The 25,411-nt window shown below is 44.0% G+C and overlaps 1 protein-coding gene across 3 annotated transcripts in view; it reads left to right on the top strand.

The window, feature by feature from the left end:
• SQOR (sulfide quinone oxidoreductase) overlaps nt 1-24,375 on the top strand; it is a 45,852-nt gene extending 21,477 nt beyond the window's left edge. For all 3 annotated transcript variants that reach the window (XM_030842808.3, XM_060294316.2, XM_060294315.2), the window contains exons 3-10: nt 2,299-2,469; nt 9,587-9,640; nt 12,775-12,969; nt 14,805-15,014; nt 20,047-20,230; nt 22,269-22,336; nt 22,627-22,805; nt 24,039-24,375. In XM_030842808.3, the coding sequence (XP_030698668.1) occupies nt 2,299-2,469; nt 9,587-9,640; nt 12,775-12,969; nt 14,805-15,014; nt 20,047-20,230; nt 22,269-22,336; nt 22,627-22,805; nt 24,039-24,096 (1,119 nt within the window). In that variant the 3' untranslated portion in view covers nt 24,097-24,375. The remainder of the gene's footprint in view (nt 1-2,298; nt 2,470-9,586; nt 9,641-12,774; nt 12,970-14,804; nt 15,015-20,046; nt 20,231-22,268; nt 22,337-22,626; nt 22,806-24,038) is intronic.
• Nucleotides 24,376-25,411: the final 1,036 nt, after the last annotated feature.

The raw sequence follows: 25,411 nt of genomic DNA, 5'->3' as shown, positions 1-25,411 counted from the left end.
CACTCCAATCTCTGCCTCTGTTTTCACATGGGCTTCTCTCTGTGTGGCTCTAGTGTCTTCACATGACCTACTTATAAGGACACCAGTCATTGGATTAGACGTTAGACAGTCTGATGGATAGACATTAGAGAGTCAAGGACATTCTAATCCAGTGTGACCCCATCTTAACTTGATTACATCTGCAAAGACCCTATTTCCAAATAAGGTCACGATCGCAGGTCCTGGGGTTAGGACGTCAGCATATTTTTTGGAGAGAAACAATTCAACTCATGTCATCCTCCACCTTCAGTCTCATGTCCAGAGGAAAATCAGTGGCCGTTGCACTTTCCTTTCCCTGTTCCAGTCTGGAGAAAGGGTGATGAGTTGAGGGGTGGTGGGGAAAAGGTGAAAACCCACTGAAAAGGTGTCAGTGGGCTTGAGGAATTTAAGTGTAAGAGATTATAAACAGATTATAAAGCAGAAAAAGGTAGCAGACACGAGGTGGGAAGTTGGGAAGTGCTTGTAAGGCACTATTTCATGAAAAATATTTTAAGATTGTCCAAAGCTTCAAAAAATAGTCAAGATTTTTGGCGGTTGGCTTAATGTTTCCTAAGGAACTGTGTGTGCACCAGTGGGAAACTGTATCTTTGGGAGGAAAAAGCAAAATGGATCTGGTGCCAGTTTGGTGGAGAGGGTAGGGCAAGAAAGGCACAGTCCTTTTCAAGAAGTCTTCCCAGTACCAAACGAGGCTGCCCAGGGCTTTTTTGCAATCTCCAACTGATACGTTGTGATTTGTGGGGAGACTGGAGGGCACTCTCCGTCTATTTCCTTTTAAAAGTGACTTTAATTCAGGGACAACATTTTAAATGACAGTGGTCTGAGAGCTGTATCAGGTGGCCTGTGGTGGATTGTAGCTAACCCACGGAAGGCCTCCCAGTGGGGCTACTCTTTATGATGAGACAGGCCCCTCCAAGGCACTGGACACAATTCAGGAGGCCAGAATGGAGTCTGTCCTGCTCTGTGAGGAAGTGCATGACAGGGGCTGTCACAGGAGCTGCCAGCGGCTCAGGCCTTTGGCACTTTCCCTCCTGTGTCTGGTTTAGTGATTGCTAGAGCTCGTGCTTGTTTGCAGTCTAAAAAATAATCCGAGTTTGTATTTTCATTCCCTTTTCTGTTCAAGATGGACTTGAAATCGTTGAGCTCTCACAGCTGGAGCTCTCACAACTGGAGACCTCTAACCCCCTTATCTTTTTTTTTTTTGCGGTACGCGGGCCTCTCACTGTTGTGGCCTCTCCCGTTGCGGAGCACAGGCTCCAGACGCGCAGGCTCAGCAGCCATGGCTCACGGGCCCAGCCGCTCCGTGGCATGTGGGATCTTCCCGAACCAGGGCACGAACCCATGTCCCCTGCATCGGCAGGCGGACTCTCAACCACTGTGCCACCAGGGAAGCCCTAACCCCCTTATCTTTGATCCCATGCATTATGGCTGTAGGGAGATTGCAGAGCTGTTCCTTATGTCCTCTTCACTCTCTGGGGGTGTTGGCAATTCTGTCTGGCCAGTATGAGGCATTTTGACAAAGTTGAGATCTCTTAGTCCCCCGGTCTGCTCCATGAATGTGTTGGAATTCTCAGAGACCATTAAGCCAATATACCCTTTGGCCCCAAGCCTAGAACTTTCACAGCTAACTGAGATCAAGAGTGGACCCTCTGAAGCAGAAGAACTCCAGAAAATACTGGAAGTTTGGGTATCATGGTGGGATCTGATGCCTCTGAGAAAGGAGAAGAGGGATCCTAGTGCTGATAGGGGATGTCTGTAGTCCTCCCCATGGTCTTGGGAAACACAGTGGGAAGTTAATGAAGTTTTGAGCATCCCCAAAGCGGCAGTAAACTTTTCAGACTCACCTCACAAATTTCTGAGGAACCGTATTTAGGTTTTGGGGCTTACTTTTTCTTTGTATCCATGCACATAAATGGATTAATAATGTGTGTGTGTTCATATGCATGTATAAGTAACATGTACATGTTAAACACCAAATCTACTCTAAGCAATAAATAGTACAGTGCTCACTAAAGACAGTTTATGGCTTTTTTCGCTGATCTTGGCAGAATTCTTTTGTAGGTGACTGCCCTTCAGAGCTTAGCACAGTAGGAGACGTCAGTGGAGTCAGTGGGGGGAAGACTAACCTTCTGGAGACTTTTCTCTGTGATGCTCCAGGGGTCTGGAGGGAAGAACTGAGAGAGTCTAGCTCAGGTACTTTGAGCTATGACCCTTTTGATCGGCCTCACATTGACATGAATCTCCCAATACTTTGTTTCTTAGAGACATTTCTACCAGCCAATCTGGACCCTGGTGGGAGCTGGTGCCAAACCATTAGCCTCATCTGGCCGTCCCACAGCAAGTGTGATTCCATCTGGTGTAGAGTGGATCAAAGCTAGAGTGGTTGATCTGAACCCAGACAAGAACTGCATCCACACAGACAACGACAAGGAGGTAACCGCCCGGGTCCTTTGGCTTTTGTTAACCTGAGGGCTTGTATTGAACGCACAGCCATTATCAAACTGGACAGCTTCATGGTAAGAGGGCAGTATACATGTGCGTGTGTGCATGTGCGTGTGTGCATGTGTGTGTGTGCTGAATACTGCATGAGATGGGAGGGGGTGTGGGGAATGGAGGATGGGATAGATGGAAGGACTGAGTGATGCTGAATTAATAAATGAACAACGAAGACAAGTATTTATTGAACACCACTGTTTGTCCTATTGCTTGGTACAGTATCATATGCCTGAATTTTTATTGCACAAATACTACCGCTCTGTGTGAAAATACCAGGTACCTCCCTCCTTTTTCCTTTGAAGCAGCCAGCCTCTCTATCTGACCCTGGTCCTGCAGAGGAAGGGGGTGTTGGGAAGTATCCATCCCAGTCACACTCGGGGGAGCTCTGCCGGAGCTGTTAGGGAACCGTGTGACTGCGGTGGTGCCAGGGCTGAGAATTGCTGCTGCCGCAGCTTGCGGCTCATGGTTGCCCTGCACCATTCAGAAGTCTCCTCCCACCCCCACCACACAGGGATCACAGCTTTTCAGCAACTGCAGCCCCTGTGTCTGACTGAGGGCATGAGGGCAGGATGGTGAGAAGACAGGCTTAGGAGCCATCGGGGCGTCGTGTCCCCTCGTCTGCTGCTGAGCCCAGGACAGCCGTCGTGCCGCACAGCCCTGTTCCGGGCTCCCATGGTTCTTGGGCCCCCAGGGTGTTATTGGCCTTAATATCCTGACCTGGCTCCCTCCAGACTGGGCACTCCAGCATTTTCACAGAACTGTGGAATCTGAGAGTTGGTGGGCATCTTTCAGATCCAACCCCCGGCTCTAAGCAGGGACCATTGGCGCCAGGCATTCTCAGCCTTTCCTTAGGTCATGGATCTTTCTGAGTGTGGATCTTAATTAGCCCAGTCTAGAAAATGCATATATGTACCTAATTTTGCATTGAATTTCAAGGAGTTCAGAGATTGTTTGCAGCCTTTCCCTGAGCCCTGATCAACCCTGAACCAACCCTCCTTCCCCGCTTCCTTCCTCCCTCCCTCCCCACCCTCTCTCCCTCCCTCCCTTCCTTCCTTCCTCAATATTTATTAAGCATTATTATAACCTAGGTACAGTTTTAGGGATATACAAGTGAACGACAATAGACAAAAATCCTTATTGTCCTGGATTTTATATTCTAGTGGAGGAGGACATACAATAAACAGTAGACGTAATAAGTTATATAATGTGTTAGAAGGTGATGAATATTAATTTAAAAAAATGGAGCCGAATTACTGGGATTGGGGCACGTGGGGTAGGGGGTTGAATTTAAAATGGGTTAGTATTTATACTCTCCAGGGCCAGGGACTTCTCTGACAAGTTATCCCTCTTCATTTTTTATAGACAGACAGGTTATATGAAAGTTCTGCCTTTAATGAGTCAGAATCTACCTCCCTGTAACCTCTTTTTTGTTCTTTCTTGGGCCAGGGTGCTAGTGGCCATAATACTGTTCTTGTCCCTTATTCTTCCTACAGTGTGGGAGAGAAGGCCTTCTCTCTTTTCTGTGGAGAAACCCTCCAACTATTTGAAGGTGGTTCCTAGAGTCTGTGTCAGTCTTCTCCTCAGGTAGACTTGTCCTCCTGTCTCCACTTTCCGCAGATTTCAGGAGCTCCAGCCCTCTCACTACCCTCTTTACCCTGCTTGAGACAGCATCTGGCTTGTTTTGCCCCCATGATCCATGGCCCCTAGAGGTGCCTGGAAGAGTAGCCAACACTACAGAACAGCCCAGAATAGAGTGGGACATTCTCTCCCACAACTAGATAGAAGCCAAGCTAGCATTTGCCAAGTTATCACAGTGCTGATTCATGCTGGGCTAGAGGTCAGTTCAAACCACTGGGTCTTTTTTTCACATGATCTACTGTCAAGTCAAGCATCCCCCATCCTAAAATATATACATACATATTTATTTATTTACATTCAATTAAAAAGTTTATATGTTATATATGTATTATGTTCTCCCGGTTGAAACACTTCCATATTTTCCCCAGCATGTCCAGGAGAGCAGACTGGATTAAACACAAGATTGTTCTCAATTCACAAGACTGAGTTTTGGGACTCATTTCCCTTGCCAGTCTGCTGCCAGCTCATGGGACCAGCGGACTTGTATCTTCTAATACACATCCCCCTTTGGTACAGCAGTGCCTGCCTCCTAGTCAGACCCCTTTGCATTATAGGAATAGCTCAGAGTCCTCTGTGATTGGGTTTGTGTGTATCTTAAGGAACATAAACTTGTCTTATCTCTTGAGAATGAGAGGCACTGGGAGGTGCTCTCACTTCTGAGTGCTGCTTCGACATCTAAGGCCTAGACCCTTGGGAGAGTTGTAGAGTCTTGTTTTAGGGCTGTGAAAGAAGTTGGTATTAGTTGGTGAGACTCTTCTCCGAGATTTTTTTTTTTCTGCGGTACGCGGGCCTCTCACTGTTGTGGCCTCTCCTGTTGCGGAGCACAGGCTCCGGACGGGCAGGCTCAGCGGCCGTGGCTCACAGGCCCAGCCGCTCCGTGGCATGTGGGATCCTCCCGGACAGGGGCACGAACCCGCGTCCCCTGCATCGGCAGGCGGACGGACTCTCAACCACTGCGCCACCAGGGAAGCCCTCCGAGATTTTTTAAGCAAAAATATTCCATAGCCAGATATCAGAAATCTACATATAACGTCTCTTCTTCTTGGTTGTGGTTCACCCTCCCAGCCTGCCTGGATCTTTTAGATTTTTGATTCAGACATCCAGTTAGCCATTTTTCCTTGCCATTATCCATGATGGTTTCATTTAAGTTCAAGGTTTTAATTCTTTAACATGCCCCTAGAGAACTTTTTTCTAGCTTACATAAATCAATCAGTATTCTTTTGAAAATATTAAAAAATTTACCAAATCATTTCCATTCTTTGTTTACACTTTCCTATCCTATTTACAATGTGAGGGTACTGCTGAAATCTAGCCTCAGTGTGTCTGTGTCTCTGATTTTTTCCCTGATTCAGAGTTCTGTTTGTTTGGAATGTGTCCCCCAGGCCCCACGTAGACTGGTCCTTGCTCCTTCTCCAGATTTAACCTGATTCTGTTCTCTTCCTTGTTCCTACTCCAGCACACTGGCCTCTCATTTCCTCAAATACTTTGGCCTCCTTCTTCCCCAGGACATTTGCACATGCTGCTTCCACCTCTTCCCCTAGCTAACTCCTGCTTATTGTTAGCTTAGAGATGACATCTTCAGACAAACCTTCCCTGATCTACAAGACTAGTCAGGTTCCCCCTTGACATGCCATCACAGCATTCTGTGGTTTAGTAATTGTTTGTGTGATTATCTGGTAATGTCTGTCTTGCCCACTAGACTGAGTTCCTGGAGGGGTAGGAACTGGGTCTTTCTTGTTCAGCGTTGTATGTCCAGGACTTAGCACAATATCTGTCACACAGAAGGTGTTCAGTAAATCTTTGTGATCAAGTTGTGCCTCAGTTTCTTCATCTGTAAAATGGTACTACTAATAATACCTACTTCATTGGGTTGCTGTGAGGATTAAATGAATTAAAACATAAAACATTCATAACAGTGCCTTGTACAGAGTGAATGCTCAAGAAATGTTGCTGTTATTAATTTTTAAACAATACATGAAATAAACAAATGGGACTTAATTAAACTTAAAAGTTTTTGCACAGCAAAGGAAACCATAAACAAGACAAAAAGACAACCCTCAGAATGGGAGAAAATATTTGCAAATGAAACAACAAAGGATTAATCTCCAAGATATACAAACAGCTCACGAAGTTCAATATCAAAAAAACAAACAATCCAGTTAAAAAATGGGCAGAAGACCTAAATAGACATTTCACCAAGGAAGACATACAGATGGCCAGGAGACACCTGAAAAGATGCTCAACATCACTAATTATTAGAGAAATGCAAATCAAAACTACAATGAGGTACCACCTCACACTGGTCAGAATGGCTATTATCAAAAAATCTAGAAACAATAAATGCTGGAAAGGGTATGGTGAAAAGGGAACCCTCCTGCACTGGTTGGTGGGAATGTAAATTGATACAACCACTTTGGAAAACAGTATGGAGGTTCCTTAAAAAACTAAAAATAGAACTACCATATGACCCAGCTATCCCACTACTGGGCATATACCCTGAGAAAACCATAATTCAAAAAGAGACATGTACCACAATGTTCACTGCAGCTCTATTTACAATATCCAGGACATGGAACCAACCTAAATATCCATGAACAGATGAATGGATAAAGAAGATGTGGCACATATATTCAATGGAATATTACTCAGCCATAAAAAGAAACGAAACTGAGTTATTTATAGTGAGATGGATGGACCTAGAGTCTGTCACACAGAGTGAAGTAAGTCAGAAAGAGAAAAACAAATACCGTATGCTAACACATATATGTGGACTCTAAAAAAAAAAAAAGGTACTGATGAACATAGTTGCAGGGCAGGAATAAAGATACAGACATAGAGAATGGACTTGAGGACATGGGGTGGGAGGGGAAAGCTGGGTGAAGTGAGAGTAGCATCGGCATATATACACTACCGAATGTAAAATAGCTAGTGGGACGCAGACGCATAGCACAGGGAGATCAGCTCCTCGGTGCTTTGCGATGACCTAGAGGGGAGGGAGGCTCAAGAGGGAGGGGATATGGGGACATATGTATGCATATGGCTGATTCACTTTGGTGTACAACAGAAACTACCACAGTATTGTGAAGCAATTATACTCCAATAAAGATCTATTAAAAAAAAAGAGAATACATGGAAGAAAGGAAAAGGAAAGATTTATTGAGTATCCGCCCTGCGCCCGCGGAGTATTTGACTGCTGACTGATGGAAAGCAGGTGAACACAGGTGAACACTGATGGAAAGCAGCGTGAACACACGCTGATGCTTTTCTTTTTCTAAATTATTACGAGACATCTATTTAGTAGATGAGCCTGGAATTTTGAAATGTTTAAACATCCTATTTACTAAATTGTTAGTGTCCGAATTTACCTCCCCCCATCCCCTGTATAAAATTAGAACACTTGCCCAATGTTAGCCTTCCAGCGGGGTCTGCACTGTTCTCTGAAATTGCTCAAAAGTTTTGTCTACAAGTTTTTGCAATTCCTTAGAGTTAGGTCATCTGGCCTGGAAGCCTGAACTCATTCAAAAGACTTGAGGCTTTCTTGTGTTGTTTGCTACTTTAGGGTTTATTCTCCCTTATTTATTTATTTTTTTCATAATCTCAAGCATGTCTGTTACTAGTCCTTAAAATAATCAATATTATGCTCTAATAGAACCATCAAGGCATGCACAAACCAATGGCTTTTCTTGCTGACAGTGTGCATATGTCTTAGCTGTAGGGCACCACCCCCAGACCCCATGCCATCTCTGACCTCACACCCTGAAGACGCAACACAGTTCACTCAGCCATTTAATGGGCCTGGTACACCTTCCTACAGACCAAGGAATTTAAGGGCACCCAGTCTCTGTGGGTAGGCAAATCATACAGGTGAAGATGTATATATTATCTGTCTACTTTGATAAACTGTATTTTTCACAAGCAACTGAAATCAACCATCCACCTATCCTTTCATCCAACAAACATTACCAACTTCCTCACTTTAATTTAGTGACTGTGCTGGATTCTAGGACTGTAGAGAACAAGACATAACCTTTATCCTCTAGGAGCGTTCGACGTAGTGAGGAGAACATTGCTGCTGTATAACACAAGTGCTTCTCTATTTGGTACAAGACTGTGGCAGTCACCACCTGTGGCTCCATTCTGGGCTCCTGTCACGGCAGTCATTCTCCAGTTTTCTAGGCAAGTCCTTTCACTTTACGTCCTTCTTGCTTACACTCTTGTGCTTCAACTTGTCCAACTTCTGATCCTAAACCCCCATTTCCATCACAATAAACATGGATACTTTTGCCTGCGGCATGGATAAGCACAATGCCCATATTTAAAGAGAGGAGTTTTAAATTCCAACCAGATCATTAAACAAGATCAGGTAGGTTATATCACACACATCCTTTCTAGTGGCCCTCAAAAGAGCGGTTTCTCAGTTACAATATTGATCCAATTCATACGACAGGTCAGATTTGCTTGGGATTCACAAGCTACCAGATAGCTTTTAAAGAAAGCTGATTGTTTTTAGAATATTACTCAGCCATAAAAAGAAACGAAATTGAGTTATCGAAATTGAGTTATCGTGAGGTGGACGGACCTACATACAGAGTGAAGTAAGTCAGAAAGAGAAAAACAAGTACCGTATGCTAATACACATATATATGGAATCTAAAAAGAAAAAAAAAAGGTCATGAAGAGCCTAGGGGCAGGACAGGAATAAAGACGCAGGCGCGTAGTAGAGAATGGACTTGAGGACACGGGGAGGGGGAAGGGTAAGTTGGTACGAAGTTAGAGAGTGGCATGGACACATATACACTACCAAACGTAAAATAGATAGCTAGTGGGAAGCAGCCGCATAGCACAGGGAGATCAGCTCGGTGCTTTGGGACCACCTAGAGGGGTGGGATAGGGAGGGTGGGAGGGAGGTGCCAGAGGGAGGAGATATGGGGATATATGTGTATGTATAGCTGATTCACTTTGTTATAAAGCAGAAACTAACACACCATTGTAAAGCAATTATACTCCAATAAAGATGTTAAAAAAAAAAAGCTGATTGTTTTAAGATTTGAAAGTCATCCTCCCACTCTTCAACATGAAAAATATTGTGTTAACACAAGCACTAGGGAAGCACTGTGGCCTCTTTGCTGTCGTTCTCCACTGTGTAAAAATACAGGCGTCTCCAGCTCCCAGAGGCCAGGCAGGTTATACAATATTTGTGAAGCAGTGAGGTGTGAGGCAGCAGAGAACGGTGGGCATGATGGCAAACTGGAACGTGCATCTCTGCCTGCTGTCCTGCGCACTACCCACAGCCCCAAGTCAGTCACGGTAAGAAATGGAAACGCAGTGTTGGCCACACGCATTTGGGGCCTGAGTCAGCCCTTGGGCTGCCACTTTTTGGGTCCTGGTCTAAAATGTCATTTTTTGTGTGTTGCAGATTTCCTACAAATATCTTATCATTGCTCTCGGAATTCAGCTGGACTATGAGAAGGTACTGTCTTAAGCTACTTTTATGTTACACTGGCGTCCTTACGCTACGATCAAAACAGCGTTTAGTTGCTTTACATTCATTTTGGCAAGAAAGAGTATTAAGCAGTCCACTTCTAGTTTTATTTCTCAGCAGTCTTTTTATGGTTTTGAAAAAGTCTTCTCTAAGATTCTGTCAATGATCATGATATGTTCTAGCTTTGAACTATCATCAGAGTTCGGCGTGTCCATGGCCCGATGGTAATTCTTGCAAAATAGCCACCTTTTCCACACTTACAAGAAAACTACCTTTCTCTGTAGGACTTAGTTGGTTATATTACAGATTAAATTTTCCTTTGAAAGTAAGATTTAGATTGTGAATTCCTAAGCAGACTTTAAGGGTAGAATACCAGCAGTTAACTTATCAGGAGCTGGAAGGATGTCTTGAGTTTTGTTGCATAGAGCTGGGGTTTTTGGTATGAATTGACCGACACAATATAAATGCTGCCCTAGAAGTTCCTTAGACCTTCCTTTTCAGTGAGCTAGAGAGCCAGATGCCTTCTGACAATTGTGAGATTCAAATTTATTTTCCTAAAACATAATGGGGTGAGTTAGTAATTATGATTTCCAGAAGCTTACTGGGGACCGTGGATAAGTAGCTGAAGCACATAAAGCATTGTGATGACCAGGTCACAAGTTTCAGGAATGCGGTCCAGGTGAGTGCCACGTCTGAGTTGGATCAGCAGGGTCTTCGAAGTGTGTTTCTGTGTAAAAAACCAGAATCGCGACATGTCCAGGCTAGGGTGTCGTGAGAATGACCTGGGGACGACAATCTGTGGAGGAGACTCTATGGAGAAAGGTGCCAGTTATAATTTCTGGGACGTCCGTGCCCCTTAAAAAGCCCACCAGAGTTGACTTAGCAAAGACAGCCCATCTCCACCATCCTGTCGCCCCGACAGCCCAGTGCCGTGAGAGGAGGACTGTTTGAAGAGACCAGTGCTGAGAGTTCTTAGTACCCTCTTGCAGTAAACCAAGAAACAATAATATTTAAAAGTAACTGTTACTATAGAGTCTCTACTATGTACAGGGACCATGCTAGGAATCTAATGCTGACTCCTCACAACTGCTTGTGAGGTAGATATTTTTATCTCCTCTTGATAGATGAGGAAACTGAGGCTAAGAGAGCGTGAATAACATTACCAGGGCTACTGTGTTACTTAGCAGTCCTTGCAGGTACTAGAAAACTACCCAGGTTAGTGTAAACAAAAAGGGATTTCTCTGATGAGGATACCAGGGTGTTTGGATCTCGGGGGCAGGAATGTAGTTGGGCCTCCAGAAGGGCTGGATCTCTGATCTGGGCTCTGTTGAACCGCAGCAGCTTCCCTCTGCCCAGCTGCCTCCGCGTCTTTCCCCCACCAGCTCCCGAGGGGGTCTCTGCAGCGCCGTGTCCTGCTCGCTGGTCTGCTCAGTGCAGTAGGACGGTCCGCAGCTCCCGGCGCACAGCCTGTTATCTCATCTCAGACTTTCCCGTCTCCTCCTGCTTCAGGGTTCCCAGAAGCAACTTGGATTCAGTGGCGTCATAAACTGCCCTTTACGACCAAGTCTCCTTAAAAGGAACTTTTCCTTTTCCTTAGCAACAACTTCTTCAGACTAGAGAAAAACGATGAAGGCAGACTTGCTGTTTGTTTGTCTCTTGGACACTGAGTTTTTCTTTGGGAGCCAGGAAGTATGGAGGTCCTGTGGGAAGAGCCACAGTCAGTGGTCAGGGGCCTCGGTATCTAGTTCTGTAAGAGTCTAGGTGGGTCTCTCAACCTCGCTCTTCAGTTTCCTCGTCTGTGTCTGTGGGTCAGTAATATTCCACCCCCTCCCTCAGAGGGGTATAGTGAATATAAACATAGATGTGAAACTGCAGAAACATTAAAATGCAAGGTGATTTTATGGTAATAAATGGTTACTGTTGTTGAGACTGAGAATATTACAACTACTTAAACTGCAGCAGAAGATATGGTCAGTAATCAGGGGAATAGTTGCTCTTAATGTTGGAAGCAATGGAGGAGACCATAGGACTCTGTTTCCTTGAGACCTGAGGAATAAGTGTTGGGTGACTCTGCAGGTGGGTGCCCTACAGCCGGGAGAACAGCCCGGGGAGGTTCTGAAGGACCAGGCCATCTTGATGACTGTTTTTGATGGTTCCCTGCTTGTGCCTGAGTCCCTTAACTCACTCCTTTCCATCTTCATTGCATTGTATGAACCTTCTAACATTTAAGACAGGGACCCAGTTAATCTTCCTGGCAGGAATACACTAATACTTACAAAACACTACCACGTAAGTGTCATTTTTCTAATCACCTTACACGCTTGGTCTCCTTTATTCCTGCCAACAACCCCATGAAGCAGTTACTTTTATCCCCATTTCACAGATGCTGAACATAAGCTTCTCAGTGTGCATCAGAATCACCTGGAGGGCCTGTTAAAACAGATTTCTGGGCTGGCCTCTGAGTTTCTGATCCAGTAGGTTTGGGGTGGGGCCTGATAATTTGCATTTCTAACAAGTTCCCAGGTGGTCCTGTTCTGGGGACCACACCTGAGACCCACCAGCTGATTTATGGGGTAATTTACACAGGATCACAGTGCTTGTAAGTGGAAAAGCTAGGACTCAGGCTGGGTCTGTAGGGTTCCCAAGTCCATGCTTTTAATTTCCTGCCTTTGCGGCCTTTACCAAGAGCTGGGCCTGGTACAGCCTGATACAGAGTAATTTAATTTTGTTAATCACTGACAGTATGGCTCTTGGTTCTGCCTGTTGTTCTTTTTCTCCCCAGTAAGGCAACGGGTTCTCTGAAAAGGAAGTAATCCTGGCTTCTTGTCCTCACTCTGATGGTGGGCAGAGATAGGTTCAAATCCTGGTCTCCAGGCCAGGGAGGCCGAGGGTTTCCGCCGGGCCAAGCCTGTTCTGTGCTTTGACAGGTGACTGCAGACACCACAGCTCTGGGCTTAGCAGATCCCTCAGCCACCTCCTGCTCCACTGTGTGTGAGTCCTGGGGCTAATGATTGTGCTGAAATACTTGAGAGGTTGTAGAAATGGCAGAGAACAAGGACTCTAAACACAGGCTCCATTTGCACTTTTGTTAAATAATAATTTCTTTGTGTGCTTTGTTGCAGATCAAAGGCCTCCCTGAAGGTTTTGCCCATCGCCAAATAGGGTCCAATTATTCAGTTAGGACGGTAGAGAAGACATGGAAAGCTCTGCAGGACTTTAAGGAGGGCAATGCCATCTTTACCTTCCCTAATACCCCAGTGAAGTGCGCTGGAGCCCCGCAGAAGATCATGTATTTATCAGAGGCCTATTTCAGGAAGGTATGCTTCTTTTCCAGGGATAGAGACAAGGAGGGCAGAAGGGATTTCGTTTTTTTGTTTGTTTTTTTTTTTTTTGCAGTACGTGGGACTCTCACTGTTGTGGCCTCTCCCATTGTGGAGCACAGGCTCCGGATGCGCAGGCTCAGCGGCCATGGCTCACGGGCCCAGCCGCTCCGCGGGATCTTCCTGGACCGGAGCACGAACCCATGTCCCCTGCATCGGCAGGCGGACTCTCAACCACTGCAACACCAGGGAAGCCCGGGATTTCATTTTTATCCATGTCAAAATACCTTTTTTGTTTTTAAATTTTTATTACATATGTACAAAATTATGTAATTGGAAGTTTACAAAATAGAAAAAAAGGAAGAAGTCACTCATAATCCAATTGCTTTGGTATAGCTGCTGTCATCAATTTGACATGTACTTCCATTCTTTTCCCTATACATATTTTTTTAACAAGGTTATAATCATACTGTACATACAAATTTATATGTATTATATGTTATTAAATAGTCTTTGTAATATACTTTTAAATGTGTGTATAAAAGTCTACTGGTGATATATGTTAGAGATTGTTTAAATATATCCGTGCACTTGCACAATTAGTTGCACAGTGTTCATGTTTGTACATAATAATATCCTCAGCTGCTCCCGCTCAACTTCAGTGTTATGAATATTTTTTGGCTCTTATTATATATTCTTGGATGTATAATAGGCAAACCGCCAACTCTAAAGACAAAAAATTGTTCACTTAGAACTTTGGACCTTAGTGGAAAGAGATGTTTGGGTGAGGATGCTTTCTCAGCGTTCCTCAAACAGCTTCAGGTGTCCACAGCTCAGGTACACCTGGTGAGAAGCTGTGGAGAAGCTGCTGTCGCCCTCCTGCCCATGTGTGGGATGTCACAGTTGGTTTACCAAAGCACGGTTTGACTTGAGACAGTGACAGGATTCAAAGCAGCCTCTGGTTCTGTAAAGGGACAGGTGGGCAGAAGGGGAGGGGAAGGTGGGACTGAAGAGATGTTGAATGTGTGCTTGGAGCCTGGCACTGGGAAGGCCTTCCCCTGGGTTATGTAAACCTGCCCCAACCCTGTGGGGTGGGCAGTTAAGGAACAGGTCCACCATCACTGCTGTTTCTAAGAAAAGGTCACTCCTCGGTCATGAGAATTCCAGGTTGGCACAGCCTTTTGAGGTTCTTACCCACCCATCTTCTTTCAAATAGTGTGATCCAGGTGAGCAAATCCTAAAAGGAGCTGAACAAAAGAAAAGAGTCAGAGGTTAGCTTTCTTCCCTCCTGGAATTCTCTTTGCATAACATCTCCCAAGTCTTACATGGCCTGAGAGGAAGGTTCTCTTTCAGGTGCCTTAAGATCTTAGGCACTTGGGAGGATACCAGCCTCTCTGAAACATATGAACAATACTAGAGCGTATGAGCCAAGCGGACGGGAACTTTGTTTTGTTCACTTCTGTCCTCTCAGCACCTAGAATAGTACCGGGCCAACTCTAGGACCTCATTAAATGTTTACTGAGTGAATCAACAAATGAATATATGAATAAACAATTCAGTTCTCTCTTCCCTTGGACTTGACTTTCATCTCTGGCCCTCTTTGAACAGGGTCCACCTCAACACCTGAATCAAGTTGCTCTTAGTTGCTGTGTCACTGACAGAAAATGAGGAGGCAGTGGATTGGTCCACAGCTCACCCACCAGTGCATAGTGATGGAGAAAGCTGGCGAGGTCTCTTCTGAGGGTTTTAAGTCTTGTCTAGGTTAAAAAAAAAAAAGGGTGACCGGAGTAATACTTTGATGTTGGTTGTTTCTATTCTTTTCTTTTTCTCAGACAGGGAAGCGATCCAAGGCCAATATCATTTTCAACACTTCTCTTGGAGCAATTTTTGGGGTCAAGAAGTATGCAGATGCCCTGCAAGAGATTATCCGGGAGAGGAACCTCACTGTTAACTACAAGCAAAACCTCATTGAAGTCCGAGCTGATAAACAAGAGGCTGTTTTTGAAAATCTGGACAAACCTGGAGAGACCCAAGTGATTTCAGTGAGTGTGGAGGTGAAGCTGTCAGCTGAGCAGTGCCATAGATGCAGGCGACGCTGAGGCCCTCACTTCCTTGTCCATCGTCATCATGTGCCTGGGAGGCTGGTTACAGTGAGCATATTAGGGTTGCAACAGGGGAGACGGTGGACCCAAATGGGTGGGGAAGAGAAAGAGATAAGAGGCTGTGTCTATGGGAGGTGAGGAGGTTCATCTACTGGTACCAAGTGAATTTTTATGCTATTTTGTGGGTACTTCCTTGGCATTGAGTCACTTGAAGCCGCCAAAAATATTTTACAGCTTCACTTCTTGCCTAGAGTTTAAGAAAGGCTCCTTAAATGCAGGATTTGGTGATTGTCTCAATTTATGGTTTGTGAGTCAGCCCTGCTTGTGGGCAGTTCAAGAATGATGGGTATCTTTCATCTGTGGGAGGGGCTGTCTTTAAACATCTTTCACCTGTGCCTGAAAGGAGACGCTTAAAAATCCTTGAAAGATCTGGTGGCGCCACATCCTGCTTGGAAAGATCTAGCCTTTGTATATGGACTTGGCTTCTATGTGTCTGTTTCTTCTTCTGTGAAGTGTGGCACTAGTACATTAAGAACAAGATGTAAAGCCATCTGGAGAAGATGCATGGAAGCATCATTTGTTTATTGTCATTCTGGCAAGAGCTGTTACTAATGAAGAAACAGTACATAGAGTCACAGTTTATTCATTCAGCATTTTTAGAGGAATGAAGGAGTCCATAAAAGGAAATTTTGAAGTGAACCAAAGATGAATTTTGTAAACATCAAAACTTCACACGTTAAACTTCCTAGTACAAACTCTTTTTCAAATGTATTTCACACATCTTTCCTTTCTTAAATGGCATGTAATGACTATCATTTAAAATGCTGCTAATGACTCAAGGTCATATTTTTAAAAACTTTGAGTTAGAAATAATCTCAAACTTAGAGAAGTTGCAAAAATAAAAATTGTGCAAAGAAGACTGTATACAGACTTTACCTAGATTCACTTTATTATAGAGTTTTACTCATTGACTTCACTTTCTGTTTCTCTCTATATGTAAGTATAATGTAATGTAATATAATATATTTTCCCAAAGCATTTAAAGGTGAGTTATGTACATCGTACAACATGGTCCTTTACCCATAAATATTTCACTGTAAATTTCCTAAGAGATAGGAGTATTCTCTTATATAACCACAGTACAGTTATCAATTCAGTACATTTAGCATGGATACAATATTTTAATCTATGAGTTACAGTCTGGTTTTGTTGATTGACAAGTAGCATTTGTTAGTGCTATCCCCTCCAGGACAGAAGCCAGTATAATTGCCATGTCTCTTTAGCCTCCTTTAATCTGGAATGTTTCCACAGCCTTTCTTTGTCTTCCATGACACTGACATTTTAGAATAATACAGCTCCCTCCCACCCCACTTTTATTTTTTAATAGAATGTTCCTCATTTTGGGTTTGTTTATGTTTTCTTCTGATGAGTTTCAGGCTCTGCTTTTTGGACTGAAATACCACATAAGTGGTGTGTCTTTCTAGGGCTTCACATTGGAAAGCACACAGTGCTCATCTGCCCCTCCCTGAAGATGTTCATTTTGATCTCCAGTCAAGATACGGTCCAATTTCTCCACTGTATAATTATTATTCTTTTTCTTCCTTGCTAATAATAAGGAGTTTGGCGGGGGTGAGGGGGGTGCAATTTCAGACCATGCAAACACCCTACTCAGTAAAGTTTCCCACTAGATTTAACATCCATTGATGATTTTTGCCTAATCCAGTCTTTACTATGATGGTTGCAAAATGATGTTGCGGTCCAGCATTCCCTCCACCTTTACTGATAGACTCTTGGCATCCTGTCAGCAAAAGCCCTCTCTTCTCAATTAATTAATTAATTATTAGTATGAACTCATGAATTTCTGTTTTTTCCCCCAGTGGTTTATAATTCATCCCTGTCCTTAATTATTTTGGTGCTCAAGTTGTCCCAGATTTGGTCACTAGGAGCCCTTTTAGGATGGCTCCTATGTCGTTGTGACATGTCCCCATCATATTTTTGAGCACTTCCTTGCTTTCTGGTGTCACAGTATGTCTCAGGCTCATCTACTTGCCCCAGCTCAGGGTCATAATTTTGCATAGCTCTTGCAGAGTTATGCTCTTAGGGCCTACTGGGTTGTTTAGAGCTAGTTATCACCTTACAAAAGAGTCTCAGACTACTCTGTTATTTGCTGTTGTGTGTGTTCACTTTGTGGTTTTCCGGTTTTCTTTTTTCCTGGCTGTAAGGCAGTTGTGACTTTGGAAGGTCCCTCCAGCTTCAGCTCTTTTAAATCGCTATTTCTAATTTTTTATTGGCTGGAAAATGAGATAGCCAAACTCATTAAATTTTATGGAAAGTAAAAGCAAATAGGCTATGTGTGAGGGCCCACAGCATACTTTTATGAGCAAAGTGTATGAGCTTGAGTGCATGGACTTAATTTTGTTATTTGGGCCTTTTTACTTTGGTTCTCAGCTGTGCTGTGGATAGTTGAGGCTGCAGATAGGGACTTGCATAAATAAATGGTTATGGTTCTTCTAAAGGGTTTATAAGGAAAGAAGATTATTTGTGCCCTTTTGAAGTATAAGATTTTAGGTAAGATTTTCCCTCCAGACCCAATTCCACTGTTTAAAATACGAATTTCAAAAAATCGACCAAAAGTCTTTAGAGCAGTGGCTCTCAGCCCTGGCTGCACATTGCAATAACCTGGAGAGCTTTTAAAATGTGCTGATGCCTGGGTCTAACCCCCAGGGATTCTGGTTAATTGGTCTAGGGTGTGGACTGAGGATTGGGAATTTCAAAAGTTCCCCTAATGATTCTCTTGTGTAACCAGGATTGGGCACCATGCTGTAAAGAATTAAATGTACCCAAAAGCCTATAGTCTCTGATCCTTCATAGAGAGCTTGTGAACTGGTCCAAGTCTCCTATGTTTATAAATATCTAAACTTTTTTTTTTTTTTTTTTGGCGGTACGCGGGCCTCTCACTGCTGTGGCCTCTCCCATTGCGGAGCACAGGCTCTGGACGCACAAGCTCAGCAGCCATGGCTCACGGGCCCAGCCGCTCCGCGGCATGTGGGATCTTCCCGGACCAGGGCACGAACCCGTGTCCCCTGCATCAGCAGGCAGACTCTCAACCACTGCGCCACTGGGGAAGTCCTAAACTTTTTTTATATCATGGAGTCCTAGAACTAGATGAGATTTTGGAGATTGTCTAATGCAGTGCATTTCCTTATAGATGAGGGAAGGAAAGGTGAAATCACTTTCTAAGTAATAGCATTTCATTTTTCATTGTAAATGAACCTGTTCCTTCAAGCCAGAGCTTCTAAAACTATCATCTACAGGTTTCATATGTCAGAATCACTAGGGGATTTTGTTAAAGTGCAGATTCCTGTTCTTCTCCCACACCTACTGGATTGGGATCTGGGGGTGGTGGGGCCCAGGAACCTGCATTTACCACAAGTCTCCCAAATGCTGCTTATGAACATTAAAGTTTATATTCTCAATAGATGATTTATGTTAATGAAGGATAACCAAGTTATTTATCAGATTCAGTTTATGGAAATAATGGCTAAAGAACAAGCTACAACTGAATGCTAATGTTAATTTTCAGCAAATCTATAATGCAAACCCCAGTAGTTCTTTTCTCAAGTAAAACTTCATACCTTTATGATGATTATGTGGAAATATTTAACCTTCCTTCTAGAAAAGATGTATGAAATTCATGTGTATTTGTGAAATTCAAGCACAGTAACTTTAGTAAGGTTTAGCCCTCAGCTAAAAAAAAGTGGTCTGGTTAACTGCAGAAATACAGACATGGCCTTAATAATTTGGTGGATGACGGTTCTTGACCATTCCATCTGCTGTCCTGCAGACATGTGGTCAGTCTCCATGTAAATGAACAGACCCAGCCTCAGGGACCCAGGCCCCTAAAGAGCCACCCAGAGTGCTTTGCAGAACACTGCCCATTTGCACTACTCCTTCTACCTTAAGGTTGATTAAGCTTATAATTGTCTGAGAGTGGGAATAAATACAAGTCACCTTCCTAACTCCCTCTGCCACCAATGACTGCCAGGCCCCGGTGAGGGGACAGAGCTCCTTATGGAAACCAGGGGTTGTTGACTATTACAAGGTTAGGATTGTCCTAAGATGCTAACGTTTTCACCGTAATGAAATGTTTTGTGGACATTTAAATCAATTTGATATTGCTAGATGGAGTTTATTAAATGAAAGGAATAAAAAGGATAAACTGCAAAATATCATGTAAACAAAAAAGAACATTACATAAACAAAAGAGTTAAATGAGCCATCAGAATTGACCAGGTTTGGTTAGTGCCCTATTGCCAAGGGTAACCCTGATACAGGTTTTTGGAAAAAAAATCCACCCTGCCTCCCACATGGTTCAGTAAACCCAGCACTGAATCAGACCCCTCCTTCTTCAAAGTGCTAGCCAATATTCTTGCCACCTTTATTTCACCTTAAATTGGTGTTTTGATGGTTTCCTTTATGTATTTTGAGTGTTGGCCCACATTTGGGAATGGTGCCCACTTATGAGCTCCTCACATGGCCTTTACAAGTTTCAGGTGCTCTGAGAACCTCTTTGCAGAATAAAACTGAAGTACCAGACTTTTACAAGTCGACAGCTGAGGGTCAGGGAGAGAGCAACTGAGATACACCCCCTGCTTTGTTTTAGTAATAAATAGAAGCATCAATGAGTTCTTTCAAAATGTTAGTGAGGTTCACTCCAGTATTTCGGATTCCCCCATGCCTGCTGCCCAAGGGATCACGTGCCCTCTGTATAGGGAGACCATGTCAGTTATTTTATCACCACATTTGCACAGGAGTGAGTAAAATCTTGGAGTGGGTGTGGATCAGTAATGAGCACTTACACTGCTCCATACAGCCATAGTACAGGGTGTGGGTTAGGGAGTTAGGACGGGAGCTTGTGGGGCTGTAGAAATAACAGAAGAAACACACATTTGGATGCTCTCCCTTTCTGCAGTATGAAATGCTTCACGTTACACCACCAATGAGCCCACCAGATGTCCTCAAGACAAGTCCTGTGGCTGACGCTGCCGGCTGGGTGGACGTGGATAAAGACACTCTGCAGCACAAGCGGTACCCAAACGTGTTTGGGATCGGGGACTGCACCAACCTGCCGACGTCAAAGACCGCTGCTGCCGTAGGTAAGACCACGAGTTGTGTTTCTTCCCCACTCAACATGATGTCATCCTCAGGCACTGTCATAACAAAAACAAAAGTTGGGCACAAGTGGCATTTCATTATGTGCTAATTATATTAATGAAGATAGATTTCATTAATAATGAAGAAACCTTTGTGGCCTAAAAATGACTTTGGCCTCCCCAACAGAGAAGCAAGTTGTCCGTGAACCTAGTGTTGTGTAAAGAAGAAAGTATCTGTTAAGTGCTTTGCAACCAGAGTAGCACGACCTCATCTGCCTTTTCTCTGTCAGAGGGGTGGTTTTCAGGGGAGGGGGCATTAGAGACAGAGAGGTACCGCTTTTCCAGCTCTCTAGAATTCTGTTACTTCTCATACCTACGTGCTCACATCCCTGGCCTTCTTTGCCCCCGATGCCAGGTAGGTTGGCTATTTTTCTTCTGCCTGAAACACCATAAAACTAGGGAAGCATTTGTTTCCCCAGAAAACACATGCAAGTCAATGAAAGCTTGCAGAGCAGAAAATTGCACTAAGACAGATACAGTGGAGAGTGCCCTGATTGGTACATGATTAAGGCCTCAGCCTGGGAAACTAAATTCTTCACGTCGATGTTCTGCTCTAGCAGTGATGGAGGGAATTGCCTTTTAGATTCTGTTTTCTGTAGACAGGGACTATCTTCTTTCGATGCTATGAAACACGGACCTCCCTGCTGACGGGTATGGGAGCATTTTGTGTGAATTACACACCTGCCAAACATGTGTTACTTCTGCTTAAATACGTCAACCTAAGAAAGACTTTCTAGGAAATCCATTGAATGTCTTTTTCATTATTATTATTACTATTTTTAAATTTATTTTTGGCTGCATTGGGTCTTCATTGCTGTGCGTGGGCTTTCTCTAGTTGCAGCGAGCCGGGGCTACTCTTTGTTGCGGTGCGTTGTGGTGCGCGGGCTTCTCATTGTGATGGCTTCTCTTGTTGCAGAGCATGGGCTCTAGGTGTGCGGGCTTCAGTAGTTGTGGCTCGTGGGCTCTAGAGCGCAGGCTCAGTAGTTGTGGCGCACGGGCTTAGTTGCTCTGCGGCATGTGGGGTCTTCCCAGACCAGGGCTTGAACCTGTGTTCCTTGCATTGGCAGGCGGATTCTTAACCACTGTGCAACCAGGGAAACCTGTCTTTTTCATTATTAACAGTAATTTTCCCCCAACTTTTCATTTCAAAAATCTCAAATCTATGAAAAATTTGAAAGTACAGTGAATACCCATATACCCTTCAGGTGTTAACCAGTTATTAATATTTTGTGACTAACATAATAATTAACCAATAAATTAATATTTTGCTTGATCACTATGTACATTTTTTGGTTGAGTTGTTAGAAAGTAAGTTTTGACATCCTGATACTTCACCCTCAAACACTTCAACCTCTATCTCCTAAGAAAAAGCACTTTCTCCTCTATACCCACAAGACCATTATCATGTCCAAGAAACTGAACATTGTATTATAAAATCATCAATACAATCCAGTTTGAATTTCTCCATTTTCCCTAAAAATGTCCTTTATAGCTTTCCCTGCCCCCCCGGCCCCAATTCCCCTTAAATTCATGAGCCAGTCAAAGGCCACACTCTGTATTGGTTGCCATGTCTCTTTGGTTTTCTTTAATCTAGAAGCCTCTGACATTTGGGTTTTTTTTTTTTTTTTCCCTTTCATGACATTGGCATTTTTGAAGAGTCCAGGCCGGTTATCCTTGTAGAACATCCCACAATTTAGAACCCTCTAGTAGTTTTTGATGATCAGATTCAGATCATACGTTTCGGCAAGACTTGCACACTGAGGCTGTGTACCTCCCACTGTGTCACCTCAGGAGCCCCTCCTGTTAGTTTGTCTTGTCCCTGGTGAAGCTAGATTTCATCACTGGGTTAAGAGTTGTGCTCTAGTTACAGTCTAGAGGGATGTGGTCTTCTTAACTTGTTCACATTAAAGTTACTTGCAAATTAGTTTTCATGGAAAATCTAGATGCTTATGTTTTTCTGACTTCTCCATTTCTCATGTAGCTGCCCAGTCAGGAATACTTGACAGAACAATTTCTCTGATTATGAAGAATCAAACACCAGTGAAGAAGGTTTGTATGCCTTGTAAGAATCACTGTCTCAATTTACCATCTTCCGTTCTGCATGAAAACAGTGTTTTCCCACAATTTTGCCACTTTCTTAATTAATTTCTCTAATATGGGCACTTCAGTTTTTGCCTTTAGTGTATTATATAATTTCTATTTTTTCACTGTACAAAAAATTAGAATATACAAAAAAAGAAAAAAATTACAACTGCTCAGAGTAAATAATAAATTCTAAAGTATCTACATAGCACCGTGAAAGAAGCCACTTTCCAACTCTGTCTCATGGCCAATTTTAGTATGATGGCTACACGTCGTGTCCACTGGTGACTGGCTACAACCGTGTTATTCTCGCGGAATTTGACTACAACGCTCAGCCCCTGGAAACCTTCCCCTTTGACCAGAGCAAAGAGAGGCTTTCCATGTACCTCATGAAGGCTGACATGATGCCGTTCCTGTATTGGAATATGATGCTAAGGTCAGTGCATTGCCTGGGGGAGAGGCACAGCTGTTAGCAGATTGCACCGACTTGTGCAGGGCGGTTGTTTCCAAAAGGCCTTCCAACTTCAGGAGATATGACCCCGAGCAGGACTGTCGAAAGGGAACCACCTTGCTGTGCCAGGTCTCATAGATTAGTGATGGCTGCCTGAAAAGGGTTCTGAAGCATCGGCCAGATGTGATGGGAAAGAGGCTGCCCTGGGTGAGGGAAGGGAGCCCTAGCACAGCTACCACCCACAGGGGATGCAGCCTGCTGTCTCCATTATTGGCAGTGACCGAGTCTTCTGTCTTCCAGTTTCTGGTTCTCTCTTGCTGCTGGATAAATAATAGTAATCATCATAGTAAATCACTTTGACATGTCAAGTACTTTATCATCTGCTACCTTGCTTTTGTTTTTATTATGTTATAGGACAAAGAAAACATAGCGATTAAGAGCATAAGCTTTGGAGTCTGACCTTTGTTTGAATCACGTGTCTGCCATTTACTAGTGTGTCCTAGGGCCAGTTGCTTAAACTCTCTGTGTTTTAAGTTTCTCATCTGCAAAATGAAAGTAACATTGTTTTCCTCACAGGATGGGGAGGAATGAGACAATACCTAAAGAGACAGCTACATAGTAGGCATTCAAGTAGTAAACAGAGTACCAAACTTAATAATTCCTCTTTTTTTGTTGCAAAAAAAAAATGATCTCATTTGACTTTCCTAAACCTTTAAGAAAAGTAAGTCAGAATATCGATACCAGTGTTTTTCAGCCAGGGGCGGTTTTGCTCCCCGGGGGACGTTTGACAACATCTGGAGATACATTCTGTTGTCACAACTGGAGGGGATGCTACTGGCCTCTAGTGAGCAGAGGCCTAGGATGCTGCTGAACCGGACAGCCTCCACCACAGAGAAGTATCTGGTCCAAAATGTCAGTAGGGCCGAGGTTGAGAAACCCTGACCTATACATAATTCACGAGCAGGTGAAGGTAGAAGGGATTGCAGTCTGCATGTAGTAGGGGCTTTGTTTGGCCGAACCGAGTCAGCGTGTTCAGGCTCACATAGCAAGTCAGTGTCAAAGCCAGGACTTGTCCCCTCCTAGTCCTGGGATCTTTCTACTTCGCTGTCAGTCTTGCTGTACGGCCTGATAAGTGTTTTGTGTGAGCAGCCGCCAGGCTGGCCGAAGTCACCCCCATCTTTTCCGACGCAAAGAACTTTTCTGTGTCATTTCTTACAGGGGTTACTGGGGAGGACCAGCCTTTCTGCGGAAGTTGTTCCATCTGGGTAGGAGCTGAGGATGGCTCAGCTTCTGGATGGCTTGCAGGGATGGCCATCCATCCTTGGATGGCTCCTGGACCAAAATCACAGCCACTGATTGACCGCGAGCAGCATGAAGAACTCAAAATCTAACCCCGTAAAGCATTTACTGCTGGATGATGGTGACCAGATGCCTCCCTTTTCAGTCCCTCTGGACAGCCACCATGCAGGCTGCCCAGGATGAGTTTGATTCTTTGGAAATATGCAAATGAAAGAATAGACTTCTATTTTTTAAATAAAAGCTTGCCATTGATTGACATTCTGTGAGAAAATTCTATCTTGACTAGTGGAATGAAAAGTTACGGCCCTGGGGAGGAAAAGATGGTGGTGGTGGGATAGCTAACCTGTTATCTACTTGATAGTGGGCCTAATTTCTCCAGAGCCTGTTTGGATTTACAGAAAACAAGAGTCATTCCAGGGAGAATAGTATTTCAAACAGTGTCTGTGAAAGCCCCAAAGACGTGCGGCCTAGAACTGGTGCTGCGGGGGCAGTGGACCGAGAGCCCGGCTGCTGCCCCTCTGCTCCGCCACCATGTTCACGCGGAGGCCACGTTCTCCTAGCCAGTGACTGATGCGGGGAGTGGGGTGGGTACTCATGCTGGCCTATTCCTACAGGATGTGGAGCTCTTCTTCCTGGCAACTTTGGCTCCAGGATTTCCCATTAGCCTGGCTGAAACTTTCTCGGGACTGCATCAAGCCTGAGGTGGTTCTTTCCCATCCCTCCTTCCTTCCCCTCCTCCTTTCCCAGGTGTCCCTGCCGAATCATGGTCTGAAAGCCCTCCCTTGCCTTCTCCTGTTCCTCCTTCTTTAGCCTTGACAGACATTTCCCCCAATAAATCTCTTGCAAATCTAATTCTCTCATGGCCCCTGCTTTGCAGAGAACATACACACAGCGAGGATGGCGTTGATTCAGTCCCAATTCTGGCCAATAAAATTTTGAATGAGATCACATTGGAAATATTGCAGGAAGTAGTTGCAGTTTATTTGAAGTTCAGCAGCAAAATCATTTGTCCCCAACCAGTTTATTTGGAAGCTTGCAGTTTCAGTTCAGTCTGGTATTTGAAAGCTTTGCATGTTTCACATTTATTTATACACTCCACCAAAGGGCATTGTTTAGCAGTCTATGCAATGCCTTAGGTTTTCATAACAGTTTAGAGTTCAAACCTAAACTGTTACCTAGTTTAGGTAACAGTGTTACCTAGGGTTGCTAAGTCTCTCTGGTTTCCTGAAGTTCCCTGATGACTTTAGAAACTCTGCTTAGGCATTCATTCATTAATTCAGCAAGGATTTACT

The sequence above is a fragment of the Globicephala melas genome, chromosome 2, assembly GCF_963455315.2.
Source record: "Globicephala melas chromosome 2, mGloMel1.2, whole genome shotgun sequence".
Classification (NCBI taxonomy): domain Eukaryota; kingdom Metazoa; phylum Chordata; class Mammalia; order Artiodactyla; family Delphinidae; genus Globicephala; species Globicephala melas.
The sequence above is the reverse complement of the archived record's forward strand: the minus strand, read 5'-3'. Positions and strand labels throughout refer to the sequence as shown.